The following is a 24,981-nucleotide window of genomic DNA, read 5'->3' on the forward strand; positions in this document are numbered from 1 at the left end:
CAGCTGATTGGTCCAAATCAAAGATGTCAGCATGTTGATAATATTGGACCAAGTCCAAAAAAACAAACCGTACAACCCTCACATTAATACTGAATCCAATCAGACTTCCAGTTACTAAATCATGAATCCATCCATCATTCACTCACCAAGACTGCGGCAGATGTTAATATAGAAGTCGCCGTCGTCGTCGCCATCGTCCACCAGATATCCACCGCTCATTTTGATCAGAGGGTTCAGGTCGTGCTTCTTCCCGTCCGAGTCAAACGCATAGCAGGGAACCTGAACACACAGGAAATAGGTTTATATACTGTGATCCTGACATTTTAAAACAACGATATATAACGACCCTCCTTCTTTGAGCGGTTGTTCCACATGTTGGGGAACATTTGTGAACAAACAACATGGTTCTTAGTGAGTTAATTTGCTGCTGTTTAAGGAGCAAATGCATCTATAAAGTTAGAAATTAGCAAAGGTAATACATTTTGAGTTACTGTGGAAACCTTTAAGAGCAGATTTAGTCATTTCAATACTTAATCAGAGAACTTGACGGGCTTCAAATATGCAGTTTACTTTTATTGGATTTTAATTAATGTGAAGGGCTTTATTTGTTATTGACTTCATCCAATAAAAATATATTTTATTTACAAACACATTTATGTTTAATTTTCATCTGACCAACAAATGTTTGTATGTGTCCAATTAATTTGACACATTTCTTCAGTTCTTCAATTCTATGCTGCCATCCGTTCCATCATTGTGACGACATGCTACTGCTGCTCTGACGGTAAATTAACCCGACTTAAACTTTGTACATCCTCACAAGAGTGTGAAGGAAACTTTTCACTGCCGCTTTAACACTTCCTTTAGTCAATTTGTCTCACATAACCCACCAAAACCTAAATAGATACGCGAACAGTTTCCACCAGATCAGATATTCTGCCACATACCTCTTTGTGGGGCTTGAATTTATCTTTCTTGCAGGCAGTGTAGGTCCTCCACTCAAAGTAATGCACGCACTGAGACAGGGCGACAAACTCTGGAGTTCCCTGCAGCGCACAAACACAGGAAAGTGAGTGAGAGCTAGTGGCATGGTGATAAATCTCACAAGCACATTGACATGCTGTATCAAAAGCAGCTCTGCTTATAGGACACCGAACCAGCGTCTCTGTTCTAAAGGAAATCATTCACTGTTCATGGACTGTGTCTGATGCCTGTAACTTCTCAGGGGGAATTCTGGGATGTTCAGTTATCAGAGTCTCATTAGACATGTCTTTACACCATGAAGAATAAAATAAAAGAACTCAAAAGAAGAAAAGAGCGCCAAATAAAAGAACTCATGTACTGTTTTCATGATTCTCCACTGAGCCATGTCAAGCAAATAAGGAAATCAATTTACCACATCTGCCAAACCTCAAGGACAAAGTCAATGGGTTCTGATGAGTAATATCCAGAGGAGGTTAACAGACACTTCATATGAAATGGAAACCACACATCACACATCTAACACATCAGTAAAAAAATACACCTCCGAGTCTGACGCTTCAATAGTTATTCTCAGAACGGGATATTATTGCACATTATTTATATAATATTCATTATAATCTCATTCATTCATTATAATACATCTTGAGATCAGTCTCACACTCACTTGAATGGAAATGGTGGTTTCACACTTTGATCTCAAGGTGAGCTGAACATTGTAACAATAAACAGGACTTGAATATTAACATTGAAAATACGGCAAGATGAAGGAAGATGAAGAATGTACTGCAGCCACTTTGTAACCAAGTCTATTTGGGAGAATTTGGCTCTCTTCCCTTCTTTTTCTTCTACTGCTGAGCATGAGATTAGTTTTTGAAAAGTTTCCTTCCTTTCTTAGTGTTGGCCCACCGCTCAGCCGCCCCCATCACACCACAGTCACACAGGCGTTGACTCACAACAGCAGGTGACTGTCAATGTTCTCATAAATTCACTTCCTTTCATTGCAGCTGACAGCAGAAAACCAGATGAACACCGGCTCGGGGTTTTTCAGTTTGTTTCTAAAATTTGATTCAAATGAAAGCTCAAAGATATGGGTCTTGGTCTTAAGTATTAATGAATTATAACTCCCTGGATGAAGAGCACACAAATGGTGGAAATTTCTGTTCGAGTTAATGACTTTGCATCCTTCTAACATGTGTCTGCCATAACATGAATAAAGAACTTTAACACTGCAACACAAACACATCTGGATATAAGATAACAGAAGCTGACCATTGAGAGATTCATGTGTCCACGAGCTTTGCAAAAAACCTACCTATGTTAATAATAAAGATGAAAATATTCTGCTTTTGTTGAGCTTAGTGGCAGGAAGCAGTGAATTGATTCAACTAAATCCTAGCTAATTCTGAATTCAAAATCCACCAAGAACCACTTGAGGAAACACAAGCTGGAGTTTCTTAGGGGAGGATCATAAATGTGTTGTGCACCAAGAAAACATTCAACATCTCAAGTGCTATACGCAAAGGCACATTTCTGTCATCTGACTGCTGCAGCCCAGGGTTGTATTAATCTTTTCACTTAGAAAAAAAGATGAATTCAGGTAAAGCTTAAGAGTATATCATCATATTTTACTCACCATAGTCCTCCCACACTGAAAACTGATGCTGGCCTGGATGGCGTTGTTGTTTCCTGGACATTTTTCTGTGCTGTTGAAATTGAGCACTGTGCCAGAGAGCCTCTGCAGAGACAGCTCACCTGCACATCCGGGACAGAAAAGAAGAGTCAAATACACTCAGTTAGTATCTTTTCATGGCTTTGAGCTTCGTTAATGGCAGCAGAGTACTTTACTTGATTTTGAATATTGTTATGAATAAAGATGTGGAAATCATGGTGTAAAAGAAGTATCTGGTAATATAAATAACAAATGTAAAGTGCACAATAGATGGTCTCTGAATGAGGAAGGCACAAACACTCTCTGTTAGTCTGACGGACTAATGTAATTTAACCACTGACCCGTACACCCACAAACACAACATTAACCTCTGTGCTATAATGACCTGACCCTGCTGCCGTTGTCGGGCACAGAGAGCAGTGGGAAACGTCCTGCATGTGACCTCCCACTTGATTTATTTATTTTAAATAAACACACAGTACGTCAAATATGATGACTAAAAGAAGCAGGATTTATTTTAAGTCCTTTTAAAGCCAGCAGTGAATTTCTCCGACATCGGGCAGACTTCTGCCACCGAAGACCTAAAGATAAAAACAAGTTTACTGGGACTCCTAATGCCACGAGTACTGAGTTCTAGGACTCACACTTTGTTTCTTTCCGTGAAGGACAGTGATATTTACCAACGGAGCTCATTTCTCTTAAACAAATAATGACTTCACTACATGAATATAAAGGCGATTGAACTTTGAGCCCTTTGTAACAAACTGTTTAATACATAATCATATTCTGGTCATTGCATTTGCATTTTACTTTGGCTGCTCATTTTCAAACACTCCATATAAATAAATATAAATATTTTATTTTTCTACAAGTAAGGCATTTTCAGTGAAACCTACACAAAGTTCAGTTTGTGATAATGAGTGTTTGCTCTCTGCTCCCTCTGATATGGCAGGACTCCTGCTATCACAATGGGTCCGTAAAGGAATGTTACTCAACAACTTTGACCTACTAACACCAAAAACACGACTGTATCTTCCCACTGTTGCTGTGGCACTCATGTTCCAGCCTGTTGCACAGCTTCAGGTGCCGTGACATTAGTACAGGGATTATGACTGTTCAGCAGACGCTGAGTAAACAGATGAAGGTCACACAACATCTTGTTCGTAGTCCGTCAGTGTTCTGCCCACATGGACTTAAAAACACAGACTGTGCAGGAAAGATCTTAAAATTTGCATTCAATCTCATCTCTTTTAGGTTCAGTGAGTGAGCTCATTGTCTTGGTCTCTAGTTTTAAATCTTCTTCATAACAAAATGACGTTAATTTCATTTGACTGTCAGGTGATTGAGAGATCACACACAGTATCATCACTTTGTTAGCCAACAGTTGCCGATTTGCTCATCCAGCAGTTGCAGCGCTGCGTCATCAGTTATCTGGGGATGTTTTTCTGTCCAGCTGGTGAATCTAAGTCCAACATTAACTCTTCTTGTAGCTCCGCTTTGGGTCTCTGCCAACCTCCCTGAGGGAGCTCTCTGCCTCTTCAGCTGCTAAATGCTCCACTTTCTCTGCCAGCAGGATTCTGACTCTGTCTGCTCATTGTCTGACGTTGAGCAGGTGGTGCATGGTGGGGATTTTCACTGAAATTTGCTGCAACCGAAAGTGATTCTGTGAGAGTCCAAGGAAAACAGACGTGGGCCAGACAATCAAAGTAGAATGAGGCAGCAGATTCACAAAGCTCTTCATGTGACAGCTAACCGATTATTTCTTTTGAACTGAAGAAACAGAACTTCAAAGGCGTCACCAGGGATTTTAGGAAACTGAAAACTGTTCCCTATTATCTGATGTTTATTAAACGTAAACTGACAGATTATACGCATTGTTGCTTAATTTCAATAGTTCTTAAGAAAATGTGGGAGCAGACAGTGAATCAGAGACAGAGAAAGAACTTGGTGACTATGTGTGAATTTTTATGTTCCATGATATGATCATGGAGTCACGGCATAAGCCAACAAGCCCGATGAACAAGCAACACTTGCTTTTGCTTTCTGTCTGGAACCTTCCTCGTGAAAGAAAGGGAAAAAAAAAAAAAAAAAAAAAAAAAAAAGAGTGACACGTAATGAGGAACGCAAATCAAAACAAAACAAAAAAAACAAACAAACAAACAAACCCACAAACAAAAAAACTGACAACGTGACTCGGCAGTATTCAGTCCAGAAGCTTCAGCCAGCGAAACAGCTCTTTGTCGCTGTCAGAAATCTGAGTCAGATGACACTGCCTGGCTGGGAGCTACCAAACACAGATTTGTCACCAGGGGAAGGTCACAGACTCACACTGCAGGACAAGTTGTTGTTGTGAGAAGTAGAAATACCTCAGACTGGCAGCCAGCCTTCTTCAGTGAGGTCGTAGGCAAAAATAAAAGAAGGAAACATAACTGAACAGCTCAACACAGTCTCAGTGAGCCAGAATCAAAATGTAAATTAAGTTAAAAATTCATGTTATTATTAAGCGGGCTTGTCAATTTTTGCTGGTTCTACCTATTTAAAAATACGGAAAATGGAAAAAGAGAAGCCTCAGACGTTTTCTGTATAACACAATACAGACATAAATATACACAATAGGAAATCAAGGGGTCTGAGCAGCACTACGTCTTCAGAGTAGATTAGAAGTCACAATGAGCCGCTGACAGAAAATGAACAAATGACTACAGGCAGGACAGTTAGCATGCAGTAACAATTTCCCCACTGTGGAACTGATAAAGGGACAGAATCTGAAAATAATAATAATAATATGAATCAAATGAGCAACAAGGGATGAACCGGGACAGATGACGCAGATCAGAAAGAAGACAGTCTACAGTTGTATTGGAACATGTTCATATTTATAGGACATATAATTCATGCTAATTTCCACAGTATTATCCTGTTAAAACTGTCTCTCAGGAGAAAAGTCGTCTCTCTGCTTCCAAACATAAGGTGTGATGAATAAGGTCTGAGTGCTGCTGCTTTAGACTCAGCTGGATCAATAAGGCTGTTGTTGTTTTACAGGAATCAGAACCGACTCTATTCGCCGAAGGTCGGATCCAATTAGTTCAACACAACGTTAAAAGGTGCATCAAACTTAATATTCCCACTAAAACGACGTATACAGAGCAGATGAACGGGTCCTGTTGGTGGAACGGCACAATGATGATGCGAGTTTGCTGATATAAGAATCAGGAAGGCGCCTCGGATCTTCCAGGAGACAGATGTGGATCTTGCTGACGCACGGCAGCAGCAGGAGATTGAGCCTCATCAGCACTGAGATCAGATCTGCTAACGTCCAAATGAGGCTCTGGACCGCTGTATGCTGCAGCACTTCTCCTGACGTTTGGAAAACCCTTCAGTGGTCAGTGTCAGCTGCTGCACTGACTTCACCTCTGATCCCAGAGACAGTGACAGTGCAGACTGAGTGTAGCAACAATAACGCCCTCAAAACAGCTCAGTCAAACATAAACCACCACTTATTTGTTATAATACTTTAACATTGCATTTCTTTTAGATAAACTGTTTTAAAGGGCGATGACATATCCATCCTCGGAGACAGCCCTTAGTCATTTCATCCATTATTTATCATAATCAAGAATACCAAGCAAAAAGTCCTAATATTTTTAAATGTATACATGGCAAAAACTCACAGAAGGAAGAGAAAAAAGGATCATATGTGAAATAGCATTTCATAGTTCAACTGTTTGTGACCACGGTCCTTCTCCCAGTTAGTTTCAGGTCCGCAGCAGTGTTACTAAAGAACCGTTAAACGTTCTGCTGTGTGGTAGTCACATGACACAACGGCAACGCGCCACATCAGACTGCCCAAAGGCGTGAAGGTAAACTCCAACATGCTGGATTCTGGCCCATCCACTGCTGCTCCCCGACAAACCAAACTCAATTATCCTGCACAGCAGTGGCAAACACAAAGCTACAGTGGGTATCATGTTTTTACGACAGTGAGACCAAAGGTGGTAAGTGTCCTTCTTCCACAGGTTGTCATCCTGTTGATGTGACAGATGACGTCCAAAGTGCAGCAACGAGAATGTTCCAGTAGCTGGCTTTTATGAGGAAACTTTACACTGAGACAACACCAACAACAGTGTGTCTTTAAAAACCTTCTACAAGAAGCTGAGCAGACACAGTTTGATTTCATTAACCCTGTACATTGTTCAACTCTCACATTTTAGTCAGCAGAAAACTGTGATTCTTAATGTCATGCTGCTTGAGTCAATCAGCCGAGCTCCCCGTCATGTCCAGTGACATGACCAAAATAGTTCATTCAAACTGCACGACTGCACAATCAGAGAGAGAAGCAGCGGCATTGCTGCACAAAATAAGAAGAAGAGGGGGATAGTATGCAGCAGGAAGACAAATAGTGTGGTAATCTCCTGTGGTGATGTTAAAAAGACTTCAACACTCAACATGCAAAACACGACTTTGTTGGTGTCAAAACAAGCTCATTACAGTTTATCTCATGGTAGCTATAAAAAAATAAAATAAAATAAAATAAAATCACACAGTGGAGATGGTTCCCAACTAGAAGACAGAAGTCTAAACATTTCTGACAGCCAGAAACTGTCTTAGAGGGTTACTGATTGATTGGTCGGACCATTAACCACATGTTATAACCCCGCCCCTCTTCAACCAACACAATCAACAAAATCTAGTGAGGCAGAAAACTATCCAGATTCAAAAGCCACTTTCCTCAGTGTCTGCCAAGCGTGTGAAAAAGAAAAGCCTCTTTGACTGTTGATTTTGCTACATGACACAATTCACTGTCAGCTGACAACATCTTAACTGACAATCAAAACCACATGAACACTCCCTACAGGAAGTTTCTGACCACGGCACATTCATACATAAGACAAAAGTCCATTACAGCCCTATAAAAACGCATTTGTGCATGTACACAACATTTTATTCATGCCAAAGAGAACCAAGTCTTTGTCAAACAAACCTCTCCAGCAGAGAGTCATGGCATGACAACACCTGGCTGAGAAAAGTTTCTGATGCGACTGCAGAACCTTGGTCTCCCGGTGTGTACCGGTACTCACCAACAGACTGTGTGGTACTGGTTTTGAGGTTGTGAGCGCAGATGGCGGTGTTGGGGCCACAGCTGGTCGATGATGAAGACTCGCAGAGCTTCAGTGTGTAGCTCACATTGTTGTCTCGATCAAATGCTTCCCATTTGTAACTGCAACACAACGAAAAGAAGATGATAAGATGAAGAACATGGGAACAACACTGGTGAAAAAGTTCTTGTTGATTTACAGAGAGGCTGATACTCGTGATTTTAATATAACACGATTTCCTGCTAAAGGCCACACTCAACAATCTACAGACAGAAATTCAATCATATTTACATAAAAAGACTAAAATGATTAATCAATGTTTCACCAACAGTACAAAAATGGCCTTTGAAATAAATTGACTCTGATGAGCAGCAACAAAAAGTGGATGAAAGTGTCCTACAGTCAGTGACAGAGCTTCTACAACGGGATATTGTTCTGAAACCGAATGCAGAAATGCAGCATGAACCACTTGAGGAAACACAAGCTGAAGCTGTCTGAACGGCCCTCACAGTCCTCTGACCTGAACATCATTGAAAACGGGTGGTTCTTAAACATGCTGTGTGAGCGAGACAGACAAAAAATAACTCAGCACTTAAAGTGACCTGAAAGGAGAGTGACTTTTCTTCTCTACTTTTTTTTTTTTTTTACTTTTATTTTTTAATTTTCACTTCAGGATATAAAACTTAGAGCATTTACACACCTGAGGATCATCTCATTTCTCTATGGAGCTCTGTTGACCCACTTTCACTTCAGGGCTCAACTGTGTTGAACATTTTCCAAGGCGCTGCACAGACTTTTGCTCCGAATGTTATGAAGCAAATAATCTGAATCACACTTCAGACGCCGTATGCATCTCATTTGCACTTACAAAAAAAAAAAAAAAAAACTCACAAAACCTTCTTGTTAACTATTTCTGTTTAACAGTACCCTGCTTTCATAATCAGGCACATGACCTGAGAGCAGCCTGAAATTACTGGTCTAGTTACCTTCTATCATTTCAGCTTATTGCTGTGTCAATATTTTAACAGCAGCCACACAGAAACAGCAAAGGAGGAAAGGAGGACAGTGCTGTTTTGAACCAACCATTTATGTAATGTTGATAACTAGTGTAAGAACTACACTTTAACTAATGGAAAATTACTAATATTACCCCAAGTCCTGCACCAAAGGTGGAACTATAGACAGACTATTATGACTAATACATGAATGCACTTGTTACTGTCACTGGTGGTTCAATCCACTGCTTACTTTCTGTTTCTAGTAATACTCCTGTTTGAACTACAAACATGTATAATCTTTCCATTTTAAAACAAACAACGACTCTGTCGATCTTCTGACTGATTGAGGGAATCTGTGATGAAAGCATCGAGCTCTTGGTGAAGTCCAACATCATCAGATGATGTCGTGAAATGTAAGAAGAAGCGCAGACAGCTGCTGTCTGTAGAAGACGACACGTGATTTAACGCATTTAACGGTTAGCTTTAGCATTTAGCTCGGTACAAACCGGGACCGAACCGGGAGCGTATTTTGGCCTGAGCTGGTTTTAATTCGGCCCCGGAGACACAAATCAACCGGAGGCTGACTGAAAACTGACGGAAAACGGGGAGCTCGCTATTTTATCTTTATGTATTTATTTATTTTTTTTTTATTTAATCGACATGATTGTTAGCTTCGCTGCTGTTAGCTCAGATAATTGACCGTTAGGAAGTGGCGCGAGGCCAAATCGTGAAAGTTGATTTATTATTATTAATATTATTATTAGCTGACAGAAAAAATAAAACGGTGGGTTTTAGTGGCTTTATTGAATGAACAGAATCTAACCGGACTCTGACACACACAACACGCTCAGATACGGACCGGCTGTGGATTAGAAGACGGTCGTGTTGTGTGTTTGTTGTGTTTGTGCTGCTGCGGTGTTGGTGTCGGAGGTGCGTTACTTTACCTGCAGAGGTCCCGGTACCAGGGGGGGCTGCTGCTGCTGCTGCTGCTGCCGCCGTCCTGCCCGGCTCCGGACCGGACCAGCAGGCAGCCCACACACCACACGACCCAGAGGACCAGCTTCAGAGCCGGACACAGTCCGGACCAAAACCCGAACGACATGTTTACTGCGGTGGAGGAGGAACCAGGAGCTCGACTAAGACGACATGATACAGCAGAGTCCGTCTGCTCCGAACCAGATCAGGAGGAAGTGAATGCACCACATGACAGGACGTCACATGACCCCGACTGTTGCTACGTTCACTGCCTGTGGGAAAACACACAGACGGTTTATTCACCGCTCAGTAACAAAACCTGAGTTTTGTTCATTCGAGATTTTTTGTGTCTATAAATACAAGAAAAAGATGTTGAATTAAATTACTTTAGTTTGACTCCAAATTGTAAAATGCCACGTTTGCAGAAGCAATGACATAAACAACTACATAATAAAGAAAACAAGACAAAACAAGACAAAAAAGCTGTTTTGTTCAATCATGACTGACAGGATCAGAAATTTAAAAAAATAACGCTGATAATGTCTTCCCATTTATTCTACCTTTGTTTGGTTGCTTTACATTTTCAGGAGAAAGTCCATCACAATATTTAAACTACAAACAAAATCTTCAAAAAAAAAAAAAAAAAAAATTGTGTTTAACCTCTCTGAATGTTCCTGTTAATAACAATAAAGGGCACAACTTATCAACTAAAAGAATAAACACACTCATACACACACTATGAGCTAGTTTAATGGCACCTGAACGCAGCATTCGTTATGACACATAGATGAGCTGACTCTCAGCCCCTTTATGCTGACCAAAGATAAAGGATGTCACAACATACTGCTTTTTGAGCATAAAAGATCACTCATTCATTCATAAATAGATGTTACATGCCCTTAAGATTGTAAATCTGCTGCAGCTCAGACTCAGAGATCCTGATTAGTGTGAATGAATCACACCTGATGAGAAAAAGGCGTTGTGGTAAATACCATGAATCCAGCAGAGGTCTCATCTTTGGGCTTCTCCTGATGCATTATGTGGTTTTTGGTCCTTGTCTGCGTGTCCACAGGTACAACTGAAGGATTCAAATCACACATCTCTTAAATGGTTCTGATTTCTCTAATTACTGTGTGCTCTTTGTTTCATGTAGCTGCTGGTGTCCCAGTAAATATTTCCCAGGATGCTACAGCTCCCCCTTTTGCAGGTTGGTCTTATCTGGATTTTCAGATTCACTCTCATATGGATGATTAATGATGTATTTCCTCATTCCCACAGGTAATGTCACTCTCACTTCTGTGCTTGATGTGTCACAAAATGCCACCACAGATTCTCAAAAAGGTGGCTGATTATTTATTAATTTTATTTATATTTTTTTTACACAGGCTCAGTTTTCATGAATTAAACATGACTGACTGTTGTTGGCTTTAACTTTATCCTCTTCAGTTGGTCTCACTGCTTTGAATGACACACACAATACCACGACCATTGCTTTAAATGACGCCCAAAATGTTACCGGTGCTGCAAAAGGTTGGTTCTTGTTGGTTTTTCAGCCTTTCTTGAATTTTAATATTTGGAGTTGCCTAATTAAATGTTTACATTTCCATAGGTGGGAATGCTTCCGTGGAGACGTCACTGCCTCAGAGTATCAGCCCAGAAACCTTAGAGGGTCAAATATAAGTCCTTTACTAAAGAAATTAACTTTGTTTTATCAATACAATGTGCATCAGCTGTGAATTCATTGAACACTCTGATTCTTGTAGAGCTTGAAGAAAGTGCAACTGTCCAAGAAGGAGACATTTTGCTTCTGGTAAGTTAGAGAATGTTTTGTGAAAGTTTAATGTTTTAAGGCCACAAAGCTTTCAAACGTCTCCCAAAAATTTCTTGGCATTTGTTGAATACTGCTTTAGACTTGTAATGGAATGTTTGTACCTCGCAGGAGGACAGGAATGCTGTTAATACCCTGTGGCCTGACGCCACTGTCCCCTACACCATCAGTCCTGAGCTGGGTGGGTTGTTGTGCTTCTAAAAATGTCACTGGTGGTGAAGATGATATTAACATGAACATATATTTCATGTAACCAGCTGATCGACAGGAAAACATTCATGCAGCCTTCAAAATGATCTCAGATGTCACCTGTATTCGCTTCAAAAAGCACACGACAGAGGTCAACTACCTCAAGTTTCTCAACGGAAAAGGGTCAGTCCACTTAAATTACAATGGCTTTAAACTTAATATCTACTGCTTTCACTTTGGTTTTGTGCAAATTAACATCAACACAACGGTCCTGAAGACTTTATAGGGATTACTTCTTTAGTCGTTCCCTGAGAAATGCTGATGCTGTTTATGGAAAAGAAATTTTTAAAAAGCAGTTTTTCAGTTGAAATATTTACTTGCTACTTTGAATGATTTATTTTATTTCTACCTTCCAGTTGTGCATCGTTTGTTGGTTGTCGAGGAGGAGACCAGGCGTTGTATTACGGTCGAACATGCAGTGTGGGAAACCTCTGCCATGAGATCATCCACGCACTGGGCCTGCATCATGAACACACCCGCCAGGACCGGGATCAGTACATCACAATTCTGTGGGAGAGCATCATACCAAGTGAACACCTCACTTCATGCATTCTGAAAACTTTCAACTCCATTCATCTTTTCTGAGGCCCAAATCGGGCTTGTTCTGGGATTATTCAAACTAATTAGATTTAAATAATTACCTCTCCCATTGTCCCTCTGATGTAAATGGGCTCAGTGGGGGATCAGCTGATCCACCTTGGACACAAAACACATGAAACACAATCAGGACAATAGATGAACTTCATCTAGATAAGAGTAAAAAACATGTGACGTGTAGGGAAACACAAACAGGATGAAAGGTTCAAAGACGCTCATTCAAAAGCTCACTTGCATTTCTAATGATTGCAGCGACTAAAGATTTACTCCAAGGCAGAACCTTTAAAGTGTCAAGTGCCTGATTTGCATATTTAGATTTAAAAACAGCAGACTTTGATTAAAAATCAGCTTTCAGTTTGCTATCACTGGTACTATGAAGACTTTTTCTTTTCCCCCCTTTCAGACAGGAAATAAAACCACATTAGATTTAAAGATGGGCTAAAGTTACAGAGGAGGGACATTAGTGCCCAGATTAAAACCCACATTGCAAAAACTATCGTAATACAGTTTTGAATATTCTGGATAAATCTATTTTAAACTCAGGAGACCAATTATCATTAAACTTAAATATTTATTTATTTATTTATTTTAGAGAGAAAGGGTAACTTCAAGGTGAAAAACGGAAATACGCTGAACCTGCCATACGACATTGACTCCATAATGCACTATGGCTCGTAAGTCTTAATTTTTTTTATTTATTTTTTTTTTTTTGGCAGGATTGATTACAGAATGTATGAGTCTGTGAGATATGTGTTCAGTATGTAATACCGTCCTGTTGCAGGAATTTTTTCAGTGTGGATGGAAGTCCCACAGTGGTGGCCAAGCAGGGAGGAGCCCAGATGGGTCAGCGGACACATCTCACCAACCTGGACATACAGAGGATTCACAAACTCTACCACTGCGGTATCAACCTAGATAGTTTTGTTTGAATGAAGGTGAAAACATGTCAACATTTTATTTTATTATTATTTTTTTAACAACTCTAAACTTGTTTCTTTCAGATGAGCGGATGAAATCGCTGTGAGACCTGCTGTTGGTTTATCTGTAGTTGCAATCAGATTTAATAAAGTAATAAAACCTTTTGTCCAATATTTATTGTATTTTTCAGTGTGCACTATTTCTAATGTATAGACTGGAGTGAAAAGTTTCCACTTGTATGTTATCCCAAACAGGAAATAGCATAACAATAAAAATTAAACATCTTGATATTTTAAAAAGAATCCAGGGAATAAAGGTTTCTCAACATGTTATCTTCATGATGACAGATGGAAATAATGACTCTTCCCTGCTTGTTGGAGTCTGGTTCTGTCTGTAGGTGGAGCTCAGGGAACAGACAGCCAGTCACCACTTCTGACTGTTCCCTTCATTTACCAAACAAGGACGACATGAGATGACTTCTGTGCATTCGGCATTCAAAGGTAAGACAAACAAATTTGTGTCACTAATGCCATCTATTGGAGAAATGTGAAAACTTCTAAGGATTGTACATTATTGTTCTGTTTCAATAAAATTCCCTTTTATTCTAAAACAAGTTTCATTTAAATACATCGGATTACCTAAATTATGACAGTTTAAAGTCTCCAGGAGATTTGTGTTCATCACTTTGTTTTTCTGCATCACAGCAAATTTACAAATTCACGAGGTATGTGAAAATGTTCCAGTTCCTGGACTCATGAACACGACTCTCTAAAAGCTCAGCTGCACATATTGTCACAAGCAGATCCTGGTGTTCCTTTTCATGAAATGTGTCCATTAAACTTTCGAATGAACTGGCTATGTGCAGTTTTTTGCAGTGCACTAATATAACAGAAACCTTGATGTCCAAGATGATTTATGGATGCTTACTCATGCTGGACCTTAAAAATATGACTTACCTCTTGAAGTATTAGTCGCAGTAAATGTTACTGGTCATGTCCAATGTTTGTGTTTGAAAGTTTAACTGAGTTTCTGTGCTTCTCATTTAACTGTGTCCAGCTAAATGTTCTTGTCTGTCATAGACTACACCCCATATTTTCATATTTACTGGCACAGCGTCCTCAGTGAGATAAATTGCGGAGAAGCACAGGGTTCCCATCCAATTTGGGCTTTAGTTCCAAGTCTCTTATAACAAAAAAAAAAATGTTGTGGAAGAGTTACAAAATATGTCAGATGAAGAAAGAATGCTCTAAAAGGAACATTTCTCTCATATTTATGTTTATCTCCAGTGTGGAGCGCTGCATGGCTGCGTCTCTGGTGTTCAGACTCCATGACAGAGGTCCAGATGTGGTGAGGGAGGTTCTCCTGGAGCGAGGATGGGAGGAATATGATGAAGAGGAAAGAGGGAAGGAGGACTGGAACCTCTACTGGCGTGCCTCTGCATTTCGCACCTCAGACTATTTCAAACTGCTGCCGTGGCAACGCCTCAACCACCATCCCCAAACTGTCGGCATCACTCGCAAGGTGACGGTCTGCCAGAAAAAACACATTAAACATGTTAATGCAGGAAGTGCTGAACCAAAACGTATTTGTGTTTGTTTGGAAGGACTGCCTGGCCCGCCACCTCAGGAGAATGAGAGCAGCGTTTGGTCCGTCTCTGTATGACTTCAGCCCCACCGTCTTCATCCTCCCCAACGAGTACCTCCATTTTCTGACTGAATACAACAAAGGCCCGCCGGTCTACTGGATATGTAAGCCTGTGGATCTGTCCAGGGGCAGAGGGATCTTCATCTTCGAGGACATTAAGGACTTCAGCTACAGCTGCTCTGTTATTGTACAGAAGTACATCAGCGACCCCCTGCTGATCTCTGGCTACAAGTTCGACCTGAGGATCTATGTGTGTGTCAAGAGCTTCCATCCTCTCACCATTTACATCCATCAGGAAGGCCTGGTGCGTTTCGCCACGGAGAAGTACAACCTGTCGTCTCTGGAGAACATGTACTCTCACCTCACCAACACCAGCATCAACAAATTCGGTCCTTTCTACATGACAGAAAAAGGGAGAGTGGGCCAAGGATGCAAGTGGACCATCTGCAAATTCAGGCACTTTCTCCGCAGCCAAGACGTTGACGACCTTGTTCTGTGGCAGAGGATCAACAACATCGTCACCCTGACCCTCCTCTCCATCGCTCCCTTCGTCCCTTTGTGTCCAAACTGTGTGGAGCTGTTTGGCTTTGACATCCTGATTGACGCCAAATTGAAACCGTGGCTGCTGGAGGTCAACTACAGCCCTGCACTGACTCTGGACTGCCAAGCTGACATCACTGTGAAGAAAAGACTAGTTGGTGACCTGATCGATTTGATGAACTACACGTCCATCGACAGCTTAAGAGAGAAAGCTTACCAGCAACAAACCAGGCAGCCTTGTTTGCCTGCTGTACCTGTGATCTCCAAGTTTAAAGAACACAAAGTTCAGAAGAAGACCGGTGGCCAGTCCTCACAACCTCTTCATCAGGCTGAGAAGATGAACCCAAGACAGTGTGCATTTGTCTCCAACTACCGAAGACAACTTCCCCCCGTTAACTTAAACAAGATACATGCCGGTAGGGGAAGACAAACTCACACCTCACTTAGCAAAACACACAGAGACATGAACGTAAACCGGAGACCTGGCCTCCTTTGGAGGACAGATGAGCTGCTGGTAAACAGACTGAGCTGTCCAGCTCTTGCACCGCGGCTGATGGAGAACAGGAGTCCTCGTGCGTCTGAGGTTACAAACCGTGACGACACTGAAACAGAAGCTGAGCTGGAGCTCTCAGGAGAGACGGAGGTTTCCTCCAAGATACCTGATATCCAAAAAAGCGGGCCGGGATTCAGACGCTCTGTGTCCTGCAAGCTCCCCAACATTTACAGGTACGCACACTGCTGCTGCCTTCCACCTAATGTTAATATCTGCTAATATCCTTCAAACCAAAACGTGCTCATCCATCTCTGATTGGATGGAAATAATCCAATCTGGTCTGACTGCAGAATTTGTCAACCAACAGTCAACCAGCAACAAAAATTATATTTCACTTAAAGCTCAACTGTTAATGGCTTGAAACTGGTCAGATTGAACCTGATTGATGAGCTGGTCATTCATACACTGACTGATCCACAGTGGGAGCCAGAGGCCAGGAGGCACTCATTTAGAGGGACAACACCCTCCTCCACTCAGAGTTGGAGGCTTCATACGGACATTCCCGTTCAACACAGCCACGCTGAAGGCGTCACAGCAGAAACTGGATGTTAAGACCATCATACAGGAGCTCCACAAACTCACTGGACGTGTTGCCTCGAACCAGTCAGACAGGACACAGAGGAGGACAGTGGAAGAGGAGCCCAAGGACACGGAGGGTGAAGGAGAATTTGATTCGCTGTTCCTCCTCTGCTCAGTCAGTGCTTCAAACTGAAACCACATGCAGAATAAAATGGCCTAAAAACTATTAAAGCACATCTCATACTCCACAGCTGACCTCAGACCAGGCGGACAGAAGACTAGATTTGTAAGATTAAAAGGGGGAAGATCATGATGGAGTCTTCACTCACATGTGATGCATCTATCAAACAGGAAATTGTACAACAAAGTGCCATTACACATGTTGGGGTTTTTTACAACATATAACATGTAACTTCATGAGAGATTAAACAGAAATTTATGGGTTAAAAAAGAATACAAACCGTTTTCTGTAATCTAAGACTCTTAATTAAATGTATTTGTTTTGTGAAGAGCAGTTTCAGCTATGATGACGTCTCATTAGCTGTGGACACATACATTTTAATGTGTTAGTCCTTTACTTCATGACCTAATTGAGTTATTAAACCCCGTCCAGACACAATGCTGCGTCATTTATTGAATGCTTGATATCAGGATTCGATTCTGTCAGCGTCTGTCCTCATGGTGGACTAACACTGTTCATTAATTCATGAGGATACGTGTTAGCCTCTGCGATGCTGACAGCCAGTCTTCAGGGCTCCACTGGCTCCACTTTACTGAAATGGACCCTAAAAATAAAGTGATGACAGCAGTCTTACGGTGAAGGTGAACCATGGTGCCATTGCTGAAGATTGTCCTCTCACTGCTGTCAGGCTCCAAGTATTTTATGGTCTGGTCTGGAAATGAGATCTCTCTGCTCCCCCCCTGCATGTTGGCTCTCTGTTTACAGAGGGAGATATTCCATGAGGGAAACACTACACTGTGAGCTGCATTCATGTACAGTACAGACAAGATGGTAACCAAAAATGAAAAACTGGACTTTTCTGATTGTTTTCTCAGAGGTAACCCTTCTGACCCGGGTCTCCTCACCAGGCACTCAGACCTGAAGACGCCTCTTGGATGAGACGTCAACCCTCTTTATCTGTCTACAACCAACAAATGGTTGACATTTAGACACTTGTTGTGCATCTCATAACAGTCTGCTTGCTGGAGAGAAGTGAAGGCTCTCCAGACCTCTCTGGTAGGTGTTAGGTGTTGTGAATCAGCGTAGACGGTTTAGATTCGATGTTTTTAAATGACTTTCTGATTTTAAGCACAAAAATCACAACAATCTTTCTGTTTAAACGTCATTGACATTTAAATTGAACAGAGATGGTGAAATCAGGTTCAGGCAGTGGGAGAACTAGCAGTGTATCACTTTGCACCGAATAAACATGTAATGAGGTCAGTCAGTGCTTTGACACCATCTTTTGTCCGTCCTTATAAATTATTGCTGAGGTGTTTAAAGACCACTCAAGAGTCATTGTATACTCATAAAAGTGCTGCATGATATGAACGTAGTGCTCATCGTCAGGAGAACAACTACTTCTGTTTTATGACATAAAATTGAATTCCAACATCTCACAACTCTCTCAAGTGTTACTCTCATCCTCCACTGGCTGCTCTCATCAAATTTTTACTCTTGTACTTGTGACAGATGAACCCTAACAGGTTTTTATGATTGTGTAATGGTCATTTCATTTTAATGTCTTGAAAAGGCAGCTCCTGGTAAACAGTTGCTTCATTAAAATGTGACTTGTCAAGTTTGTCCAGTTCAAAGCATAAGGAGTAAGGCTCATAATTTCTAAGTAAGCCAAGTTCAGGCTGAGAAAGAAAATGAAACTGATCCTGCATGAAGCCTGGTGTGTGAACGTTAACTCCGCAGCCTGCTGAGGAAATATTTCTCTGATCTGCTCTCAAATTAATAAATCTGTCAAACAGCTTTTCTTTCCTTTAGCTGCGTCATTGAAAAAATGTGAGACACAGTCCGACCTCCTACAAAACACACAGTTAAGAAACTGCCTTCGTTGAATTCATCTGTATTAAATGTCTAACAGAAAGTCACTGCAAAGGATCAGAAAGAAGTGATTAAAAAAAAGAGGGTAATGGCAGAAAAAGATAATATAAGAACAAACAGGGCAGAAATCTGACCTATACAGGCAGACATATGAGCAAGAGTTGTTATGAACCAGGAGCTTGTTGAAACAATAAATTTGACTAACTGTGATAAAGCAGATGAGACATGAACTGCACTGTCCGGCCAGCAGAAGGCAGTGAGCTTCACCCTCAGCTCAGATTTTTCTCTGCTGAGCTCCACAAGCTGGCGTTGAACTACCGACCGTTCAGTCCCTCTGTGGTTGAACCGCTGCTGTCGGGCCTCCAGCTGCACCCTGAGGGCCTGCGCACAAAAAACACACACACAGCGTGGAATGTCAACCTGTTCAAAACACTCTTGTGTTGACTTTGAGAAATTTGTAAATGTTTGCAGTGATTTGCACAATCACATGCTGACTCTAACAACTGATGGCAGCAGGCCTGACAAACAAGCAGCCAATAGCCCCGAGCTGTTCCTGTTAAAAGGTAATACCATGAAAAATTAAATGATTCAACTCAGGTTGTCTTTGCCTGTTAGGGTTAGTTTCGTCAGTATCTCACTCACACTGCACCACACCAGCTGTAGACAGTTCACACAAAGGCTGAACCTTACAAGTTTCATACCGTTACAGTTTTTATTTCAATATGAGCCTTTTGATAGTTAGGAAACATGTTTAACGTCTCACATAATATAAAGGAAGATTCTCAAAGTTCGAAATGAATACTGCGCCAAAATCAAAGTGCTCAGTCCAGAGAAAGCAGAAAGAAAATCTGATGTCATTTTATTTATTTACTTCTGTATCATTAAGAAAAAAGTCAGCCCCCTTTGGCCTTTTTCTGTTCGAGCAGATATGAAACTAGAACCTAGATTTTAAACTGACAGAAGACAAAAGTAGACAAGCACGCACACACACACACAAAAGTAAGAGGAATAAAAAAAAAAATAGGAGGAGAAAAAAGACAACACGTAAAATCAGGTCTATAAAATGTTTTATGAGGCGAGTCCAGGGACAGTCATCTCTAGATTTAAGCTTCAGCTCATGACTCATATGAGCTAAGCGGTAAAAATAGCTTCTTGGGGGTAATACAACTTCAGATAACAACACGGAGAAAGTGTAAAAGGATTTTGGGGAGAAACAGAAATGTGGTACCAGCTCTTTCCCAACAACATTTGATTCAGGAGATTTTAGAAATTCCTCTCAGGAGACTGTGAAGATGTGATGATTATCTGAGAGGAGCAGAATAAAACCTCTATCTCCATATTCTCCCACGATAAAGAAATGATTTAAACAGCCTGTTAGCAGCAGCTTTGCAATACTACAAATCGCTGACAGATAATAAAGCTGAGATTGAATTATGTTCAGGTAATTGCATCATTAAACATCAATGAATAGTCACTTAGTGCTTTTGGGAACTACTTGGAAACTTTGCGCCCTCCATCAACACATCCAGCTTTGTCTCATGTGCTCTACATACAAACTCAATGTTTGCCAGGTTTTTTCAGTGGTATGTTAAGTCTCAATCTGTCAAAGCAGAGCTGCGTTAGCCATGCCCCCTGACATTAAGCTTTGAAACTGCAGTGCAAATCATTCCCAGTTTGACAAGTAGACGGATGAATCAGAGAAAAACGGGCAGAAACTTGTCCAGGTCTGTTGAAAATAGGAGAATTCAGAAACCATTAGCAAATAAAGGACAATGTGCTTCACAGAAACTAAGTCTACACGGACATCCACAACAATATAATAATCCAGGTGAAATCTGATTTTATTCAGGTAATTGAGCATCAGTTTTCTGCTTCTCATCCAAAACAACTACACAATCTGTTGTCGTCCTTTAGAGGTAGAAGCACAATCAAGCTTTAAATCAGCCCTCCCTTTTCATCAACCATCTGAAATCTTCTGTTTACAGTAATTAGTGTTGAGGCACTTCCATTAAATGACCCTGTTTCCTACCAACACAACACAGGTGATACCAGTTCTGCAGCACGGCATTGCAGGAATGGGTGGAGTGGGTGGAAATCTGAGGAAAATTGGAAGTTTTCAGAAATTCACCTGGAAGGTTGTGACGCTGACAGGAGGGTTACACAGCAGTTTCACTGGGAAGCCGTCAGCTCTGCGTGCGCATAAAGATGGGTGGGAAAAGATTTTGTTGTGAAACAGGACCATGATGTCATGAGAAACACTGAGGGCAGTGTATTAAGCAATATTCCACATCAACGGCCAAAGCAACGTTTTTTGCAGCATACGTGAGAAGTGCCCAGTCACTTATCTTTTCTGTACTGTTAGCAACAGCCACAAAGCCGTGTTTTTGTTATGACCACCATCTCCTCCCGTTAAGGACTGACCTGGTCCAGGTTCTCCTGAGCCCTCAAGGCCGGAACCTCTTCTGGGTCACAGATGGCGTCACCTCCTTTAAACTTTGCTTTTACTCTGTATTCAAACAGAGAATATTAGAAAACACTGCGGAACAATAGAAGTGATTGGACAACAGCAAAACTCACAAAGACATCATGTTCACCATCTTTGCTTAACACGAAAAGAGGTGCAGGGTTTGAGGCCAACATTATCATCACAACTTCATGTACATGTTTACATGTACGGTGGTAAAGAAAAAGATACAACGATATGCACACATTTCCTTGAAAATGAGGTGCCACCAGATGTTGCTGATTTCTTATCGTCATACAAGGGCATGAAAACGTTTTTTGTGTGAAAGCAGTATGCCACAATTTTTTTTCCCCTTTGAAATCCCCTACAGAGCTTGAACTATTACTGTTTAGGTCAAATCTTCATGTGATTTAGATAAAACAACAGGTTTCAACATGACTGTCTTGAACTCCTGACTGCATAAACATGAGATTTTCTGAGAAGTGTGCACACAGGAGTGAAACATTTGAGATGTAAACTAGAGTCACAGAAGCAGTGTGAAGCTCATTAGGTGGATTAAAAGCTGCACACCTGCTGCAAAAGGTAAATTAACCTTAACTTTATCAATACAGCACGTCAAAAATATGAATTTCAGCCTTCAAGTCTGTCGAATGCATTTCAACAACTTCTTCCATCAGTCCTCATCATAATTAAACACCACATCTGCTGATTTCATGTCATAAAAGACATTGAAATGGAATTCCAGTGAAATTAGGGCTGTGTATTTTGGAAAAATCTGGATTTATTTTTGGCTTGTCATGCAGCATAGTTCCCAATCTTGGTCTACTGTCTCATCCATTTTCCCTGATGTTCTGAGTTTTCCTTGTTTCCCCCAGAGGTCTGGATGTGATTATTGTGGGCACTGAAACGGGCTTTTTTACACCCATCATCTGTTTACGCTGACGATTATACAACATCCATTTGTGATGTGATTTCAATGCAAGCCAATAAATCATCACTCACAGCCACATTAATTTGATGCCTTGTTGTCTGAGGTAGGTATCACCCAAACAGCTGACAAATTTCCATCCCGTTTTATTGCTCCCTTGGGCGTCTCGTGCGATGAAAAGAGGGGTTTTGTAAAGTCAGAGCCCCTGAATTTCTCCATGAGGCAGAAGATGTGGAGATCACTTTAAGAATAAACAGCTTTTTTTTATGTTATAATAAATAATATCGACAAGTAAAATCTACATGAATTAACACTTCATGTACTGGAATCACAAAAGACTTCTGCCAATTATTTTGACAAAGAAAAAATAAAAATTCATTAAAAATCTGAATTATTACATTACCCTTCATCTATCTGTCACTGCTCAGATTCACTGGGAGTGTCGCTGACACTGTCATCCGCTGATGGGGTTAAATGGGAATCCTGAGGGCCGAAGCAGGGAGGAGAAGAGACAGGATGAGAGCTTGGGAAAGTGGTGACTTTGGGGGTGGGGCAGGTTATCGTCCTCCTTTCTTGTAGTAGCAGTCAGGATGGTGCTGCTCCTCGTAGTGGAGTTCATGGGAAACGTGCTGCGTTTCTGAGGTGTTGAAACTGAACCTTGTGGTATTGGCAGCGCCAAGAAAAAAATGCCTTTAATGCTTTCTGTTTTTGACCTTTGACCCAGCTAGACTCTACACGGCTTCCTGTTCCTCACACTCTGCAGGAGAAGTGTTTTTGTTTCATCAGAGTGGTGGATACAGTTTCCACGTCCAAGCTTGAGACTCTCTCCATGTTGTTGTTCACTGTCTCAACACTAACAATAGCTTCCTGATTTCTCCGGCCCGCAGAGAGATGGCAGGGAAATGCTGACATGTTGCGTTAAATTGGATTCATGCAGAGTGCTGGGATGGTTGGGCATCCCTCTGCTGCATCCTCTGAGGTGGCACCGCGTTACATAACAGACATTTTCACTTCAGGTTGGCCTTTCACCAACTCTTCATCCACACAATTCACTCTCTTCTCTCTGGCAGACATGTCAGCACAGACTCATTAACACCTTCTGTGTCTTTTGGATGCTCTTTGTCTTTTTAATGAGGTTTCTCTCTGGACTTGTTTCCTCTTGTGATTGAAACTGAAGCAAGTTTGCTCTTGGCAGTGGATTTGGGTTTTGGGATTGGAGTTCTCAGTCCTCAACTCTGTTTGAGTCTGAGATACGTCAGGATGATATAAACCAGAACAAAATTATTCCACAGTCCCAAATTCTTGGATTGAGAAGTAATAAGCGTGAATGCGTCAAGCTGCATTCCTTTGTCAGAAAAGACCAAAGATGAGGCATGGAGTTCCTTTGAATGCCTCCGGCCAACTTCCCGCTGGGTTGCTGCTGCTGGTGGTCAGCGGCCTTCAACTTATTTCTGTTCATCCTGGATATATCCTGACTTAGCTGGAAGATAGCCTCTCTCCTTTGACGTCATTGACCCGTCAATGTTCTGAAAGTTTGAGAAACAATAACTGACATGCTAACTTTGACCTTTAATAGAAAAGGAATTTTAGTCTTGAATGGGAAGGGGAATGCTGGGTTTTTAAATAAAGATGTTATTCTTTGTTTTTTGAAGCTTTATATATAGCTGAAGGCAGCATCTAACCACCCAGTTGTGCTGCAGTCCTACAGCCCTGACTACTTGATATATATATATATATACTTTAATACTATATCATTTTTTTGCTGCTCTTCTACAAACTCAGTTACAAATGTGATCAACCTTGGACCGCAGACAAAAATGTACTTGGAAAGCAGAGAAACTAAAACACCAAGAGAGATCACAGTGTGCTGACATATAATGCTGTGCATGAACAGGCTTAATAATAACACAGAAAGAGGATTTTAAAAATCTAATTTATCAAAAAAAAAATCCCTCACTGTGTGTTAAAAGTCACACAAATAGTTTTTTCATTTTTTGTTCAAGATGGAAGAAAAGGATGATCATTGAGGACTTTGTCCAGATCCAAGTTTTTCGTGTTTTGTGTTAAAACTTTATAACACTGTTAACACAAATATGATAAGTGATACATCTAACAACTCTTACTTTTCAGTTTAGGATGCAGATCCACCAAAAAGGAGGGCGAGATTCTTCAGGACAGGATTTTGAAGTTAAACTTCACACAAACATTTGACTGGATGGGCGCCAAACATCTCAGGCCCCTGGGAGATATTTAAAGGTGAATGTGAGAAAGCCCCACACCGCTGCGAGGTGAAGAGCAGCTTTACAGTGAGGGTTACTGGAGTCAGAGGTTGGTTTTCCAATCCAAATACAGCAGCTTCATTGCTCATTAGTATGAAGTGCAGTAAATGTGATGAGCTCTTCTGATAAACAAACCACAGTCACACGTTCCATCAGCATTAGTTTTGATGACTCTGATTGTGTGATCGCCTCATGCTGTTTTTGCATTACATCACATTATATTTACTAATTTCTGTCCAAGCTTTTGTCTAAATTAGGGACTTCAGTGCAGTAAAAGCACTTGGTTTAAATACTGACCACTAAATCTATTGAATCAGTCAAGAGATTATAGTCATTCATTCATTCATTTTCAACTGTTTATCCGTTTCTGTATCGGAGCAGAGATCAGAAAGAATAAGAAAGCATAATAAAACCAGGAAATTTGTTTTCAGGAGTTCTTGAGAAGGCTGGATCCTTCCACTGATTTTTGTTCAATACTTTTGAAAACTATGGCAGCCACAAAACGTCCTAAACCATCATTATAAATTTGTCCTCCACTTGGCTTAGTTTCTAAAAAGCACAAAAGATTACAGGGATTAAAATGGGAAGAAATGACAAAGCATTTCAGTGAAGTGATTCATCCCAAGTTGTTCTGCTTTCAGCTGAAAATGATTTTGCAAGAGTCCTTCATGAATTATTACAAACAGA

The 24,981-nt window shown here is 40.9% G+C and overlaps 3 protein-coding genes across 3 annotated transcripts in view; 2 read left to right on the forward strand and 1 right to left on the reverse strand.

Annotated features, from left to right (window-relative positions):
* igf2r (insulin-like growth factor 2 receptor) overlaps nt 1-9,923 on the reverse strand; it is a 30,495-nt gene extending 20,572 nt beyond the window's left edge. The window contains exons 1-5 of the mRNA XM_029496358.1: nt 9,692-9,923; nt 7,732-7,871; nt 2,618-2,736; nt 948-1,046; nt 147-279 (exon numbers count right to left, since the gene is read on the reverse strand). Of these exons, the coding sequence (XP_029352218.1) occupies nt 147-279; nt 948-1,046; nt 2,618-2,736; nt 7,732-7,871; nt 9,692-9,849 (649 nt within the window). The 5' untranslated portion in view covers nt 9,850-9,923. The remainder of the gene's footprint in view (nt 1-146; nt 280-947; nt 1,047-2,617; nt 2,737-7,731; nt 7,872-9,691) is intronic.
* Nucleotides 9,924-10,760: 837 nt separating this feature from the next.
* LOC115038207 (high choriolytic enzyme 1) lies at nt 10,761-13,325 on the forward strand. The gene is made up of 11 exons (XM_029497080.1): nt 10,761-10,794; nt 10,876-10,929; nt 11,001-11,063; nt 11,169-11,252; nt 11,332-11,391; nt 11,486-11,532; nt 11,662-11,731; nt 11,808-11,922; nt 12,156-12,328; nt 12,989-13,070; nt 13,178-13,325. Exons 1-11 carry the CDS (start codon nt 10,761-10,763, stop codon nt 13,323-13,325), a joined length of 930 nt encoding a protein of 309 aa, XP_029352940.1.
* Nucleotides 13,326-13,697: 372 nt separating this feature from the next.
* On the forward strand, nt 13,698-16,763 carry ttll2 (tubulin tyrosine ligase-like family, member 2). The gene is made up of 4 exons (XM_029497081.1): nt 13,698-13,814; nt 14,601-14,835; nt 14,918-16,224; nt 16,472-16,763. The coding sequence occupies exons 2-4, from the start codon at nt 14,614-14,616 to the stop codon at nt 16,761-16,763; spliced, it is 1,821 nt and encodes a 606-aa protein (XP_029352941.1). The 5' UTR covers nt 13,698-13,814; nt 14,601-14,613.
* Nucleotides 16,764-24,981: the final 8,218 nt, after the last annotated feature.

The sequence above is a fragment of the Echeneis naucrates genome, chromosome 24 (genome assembly GCF_900963305.1).
Source record: "Echeneis naucrates chromosome 24, fEcheNa1.1, whole genome shotgun sequence".
Lineage (NCBI taxonomy): Eukaryota > Metazoa > Chordata > Actinopteri > Carangiformes > Echeneidae > Echeneis > Echeneis naucrates.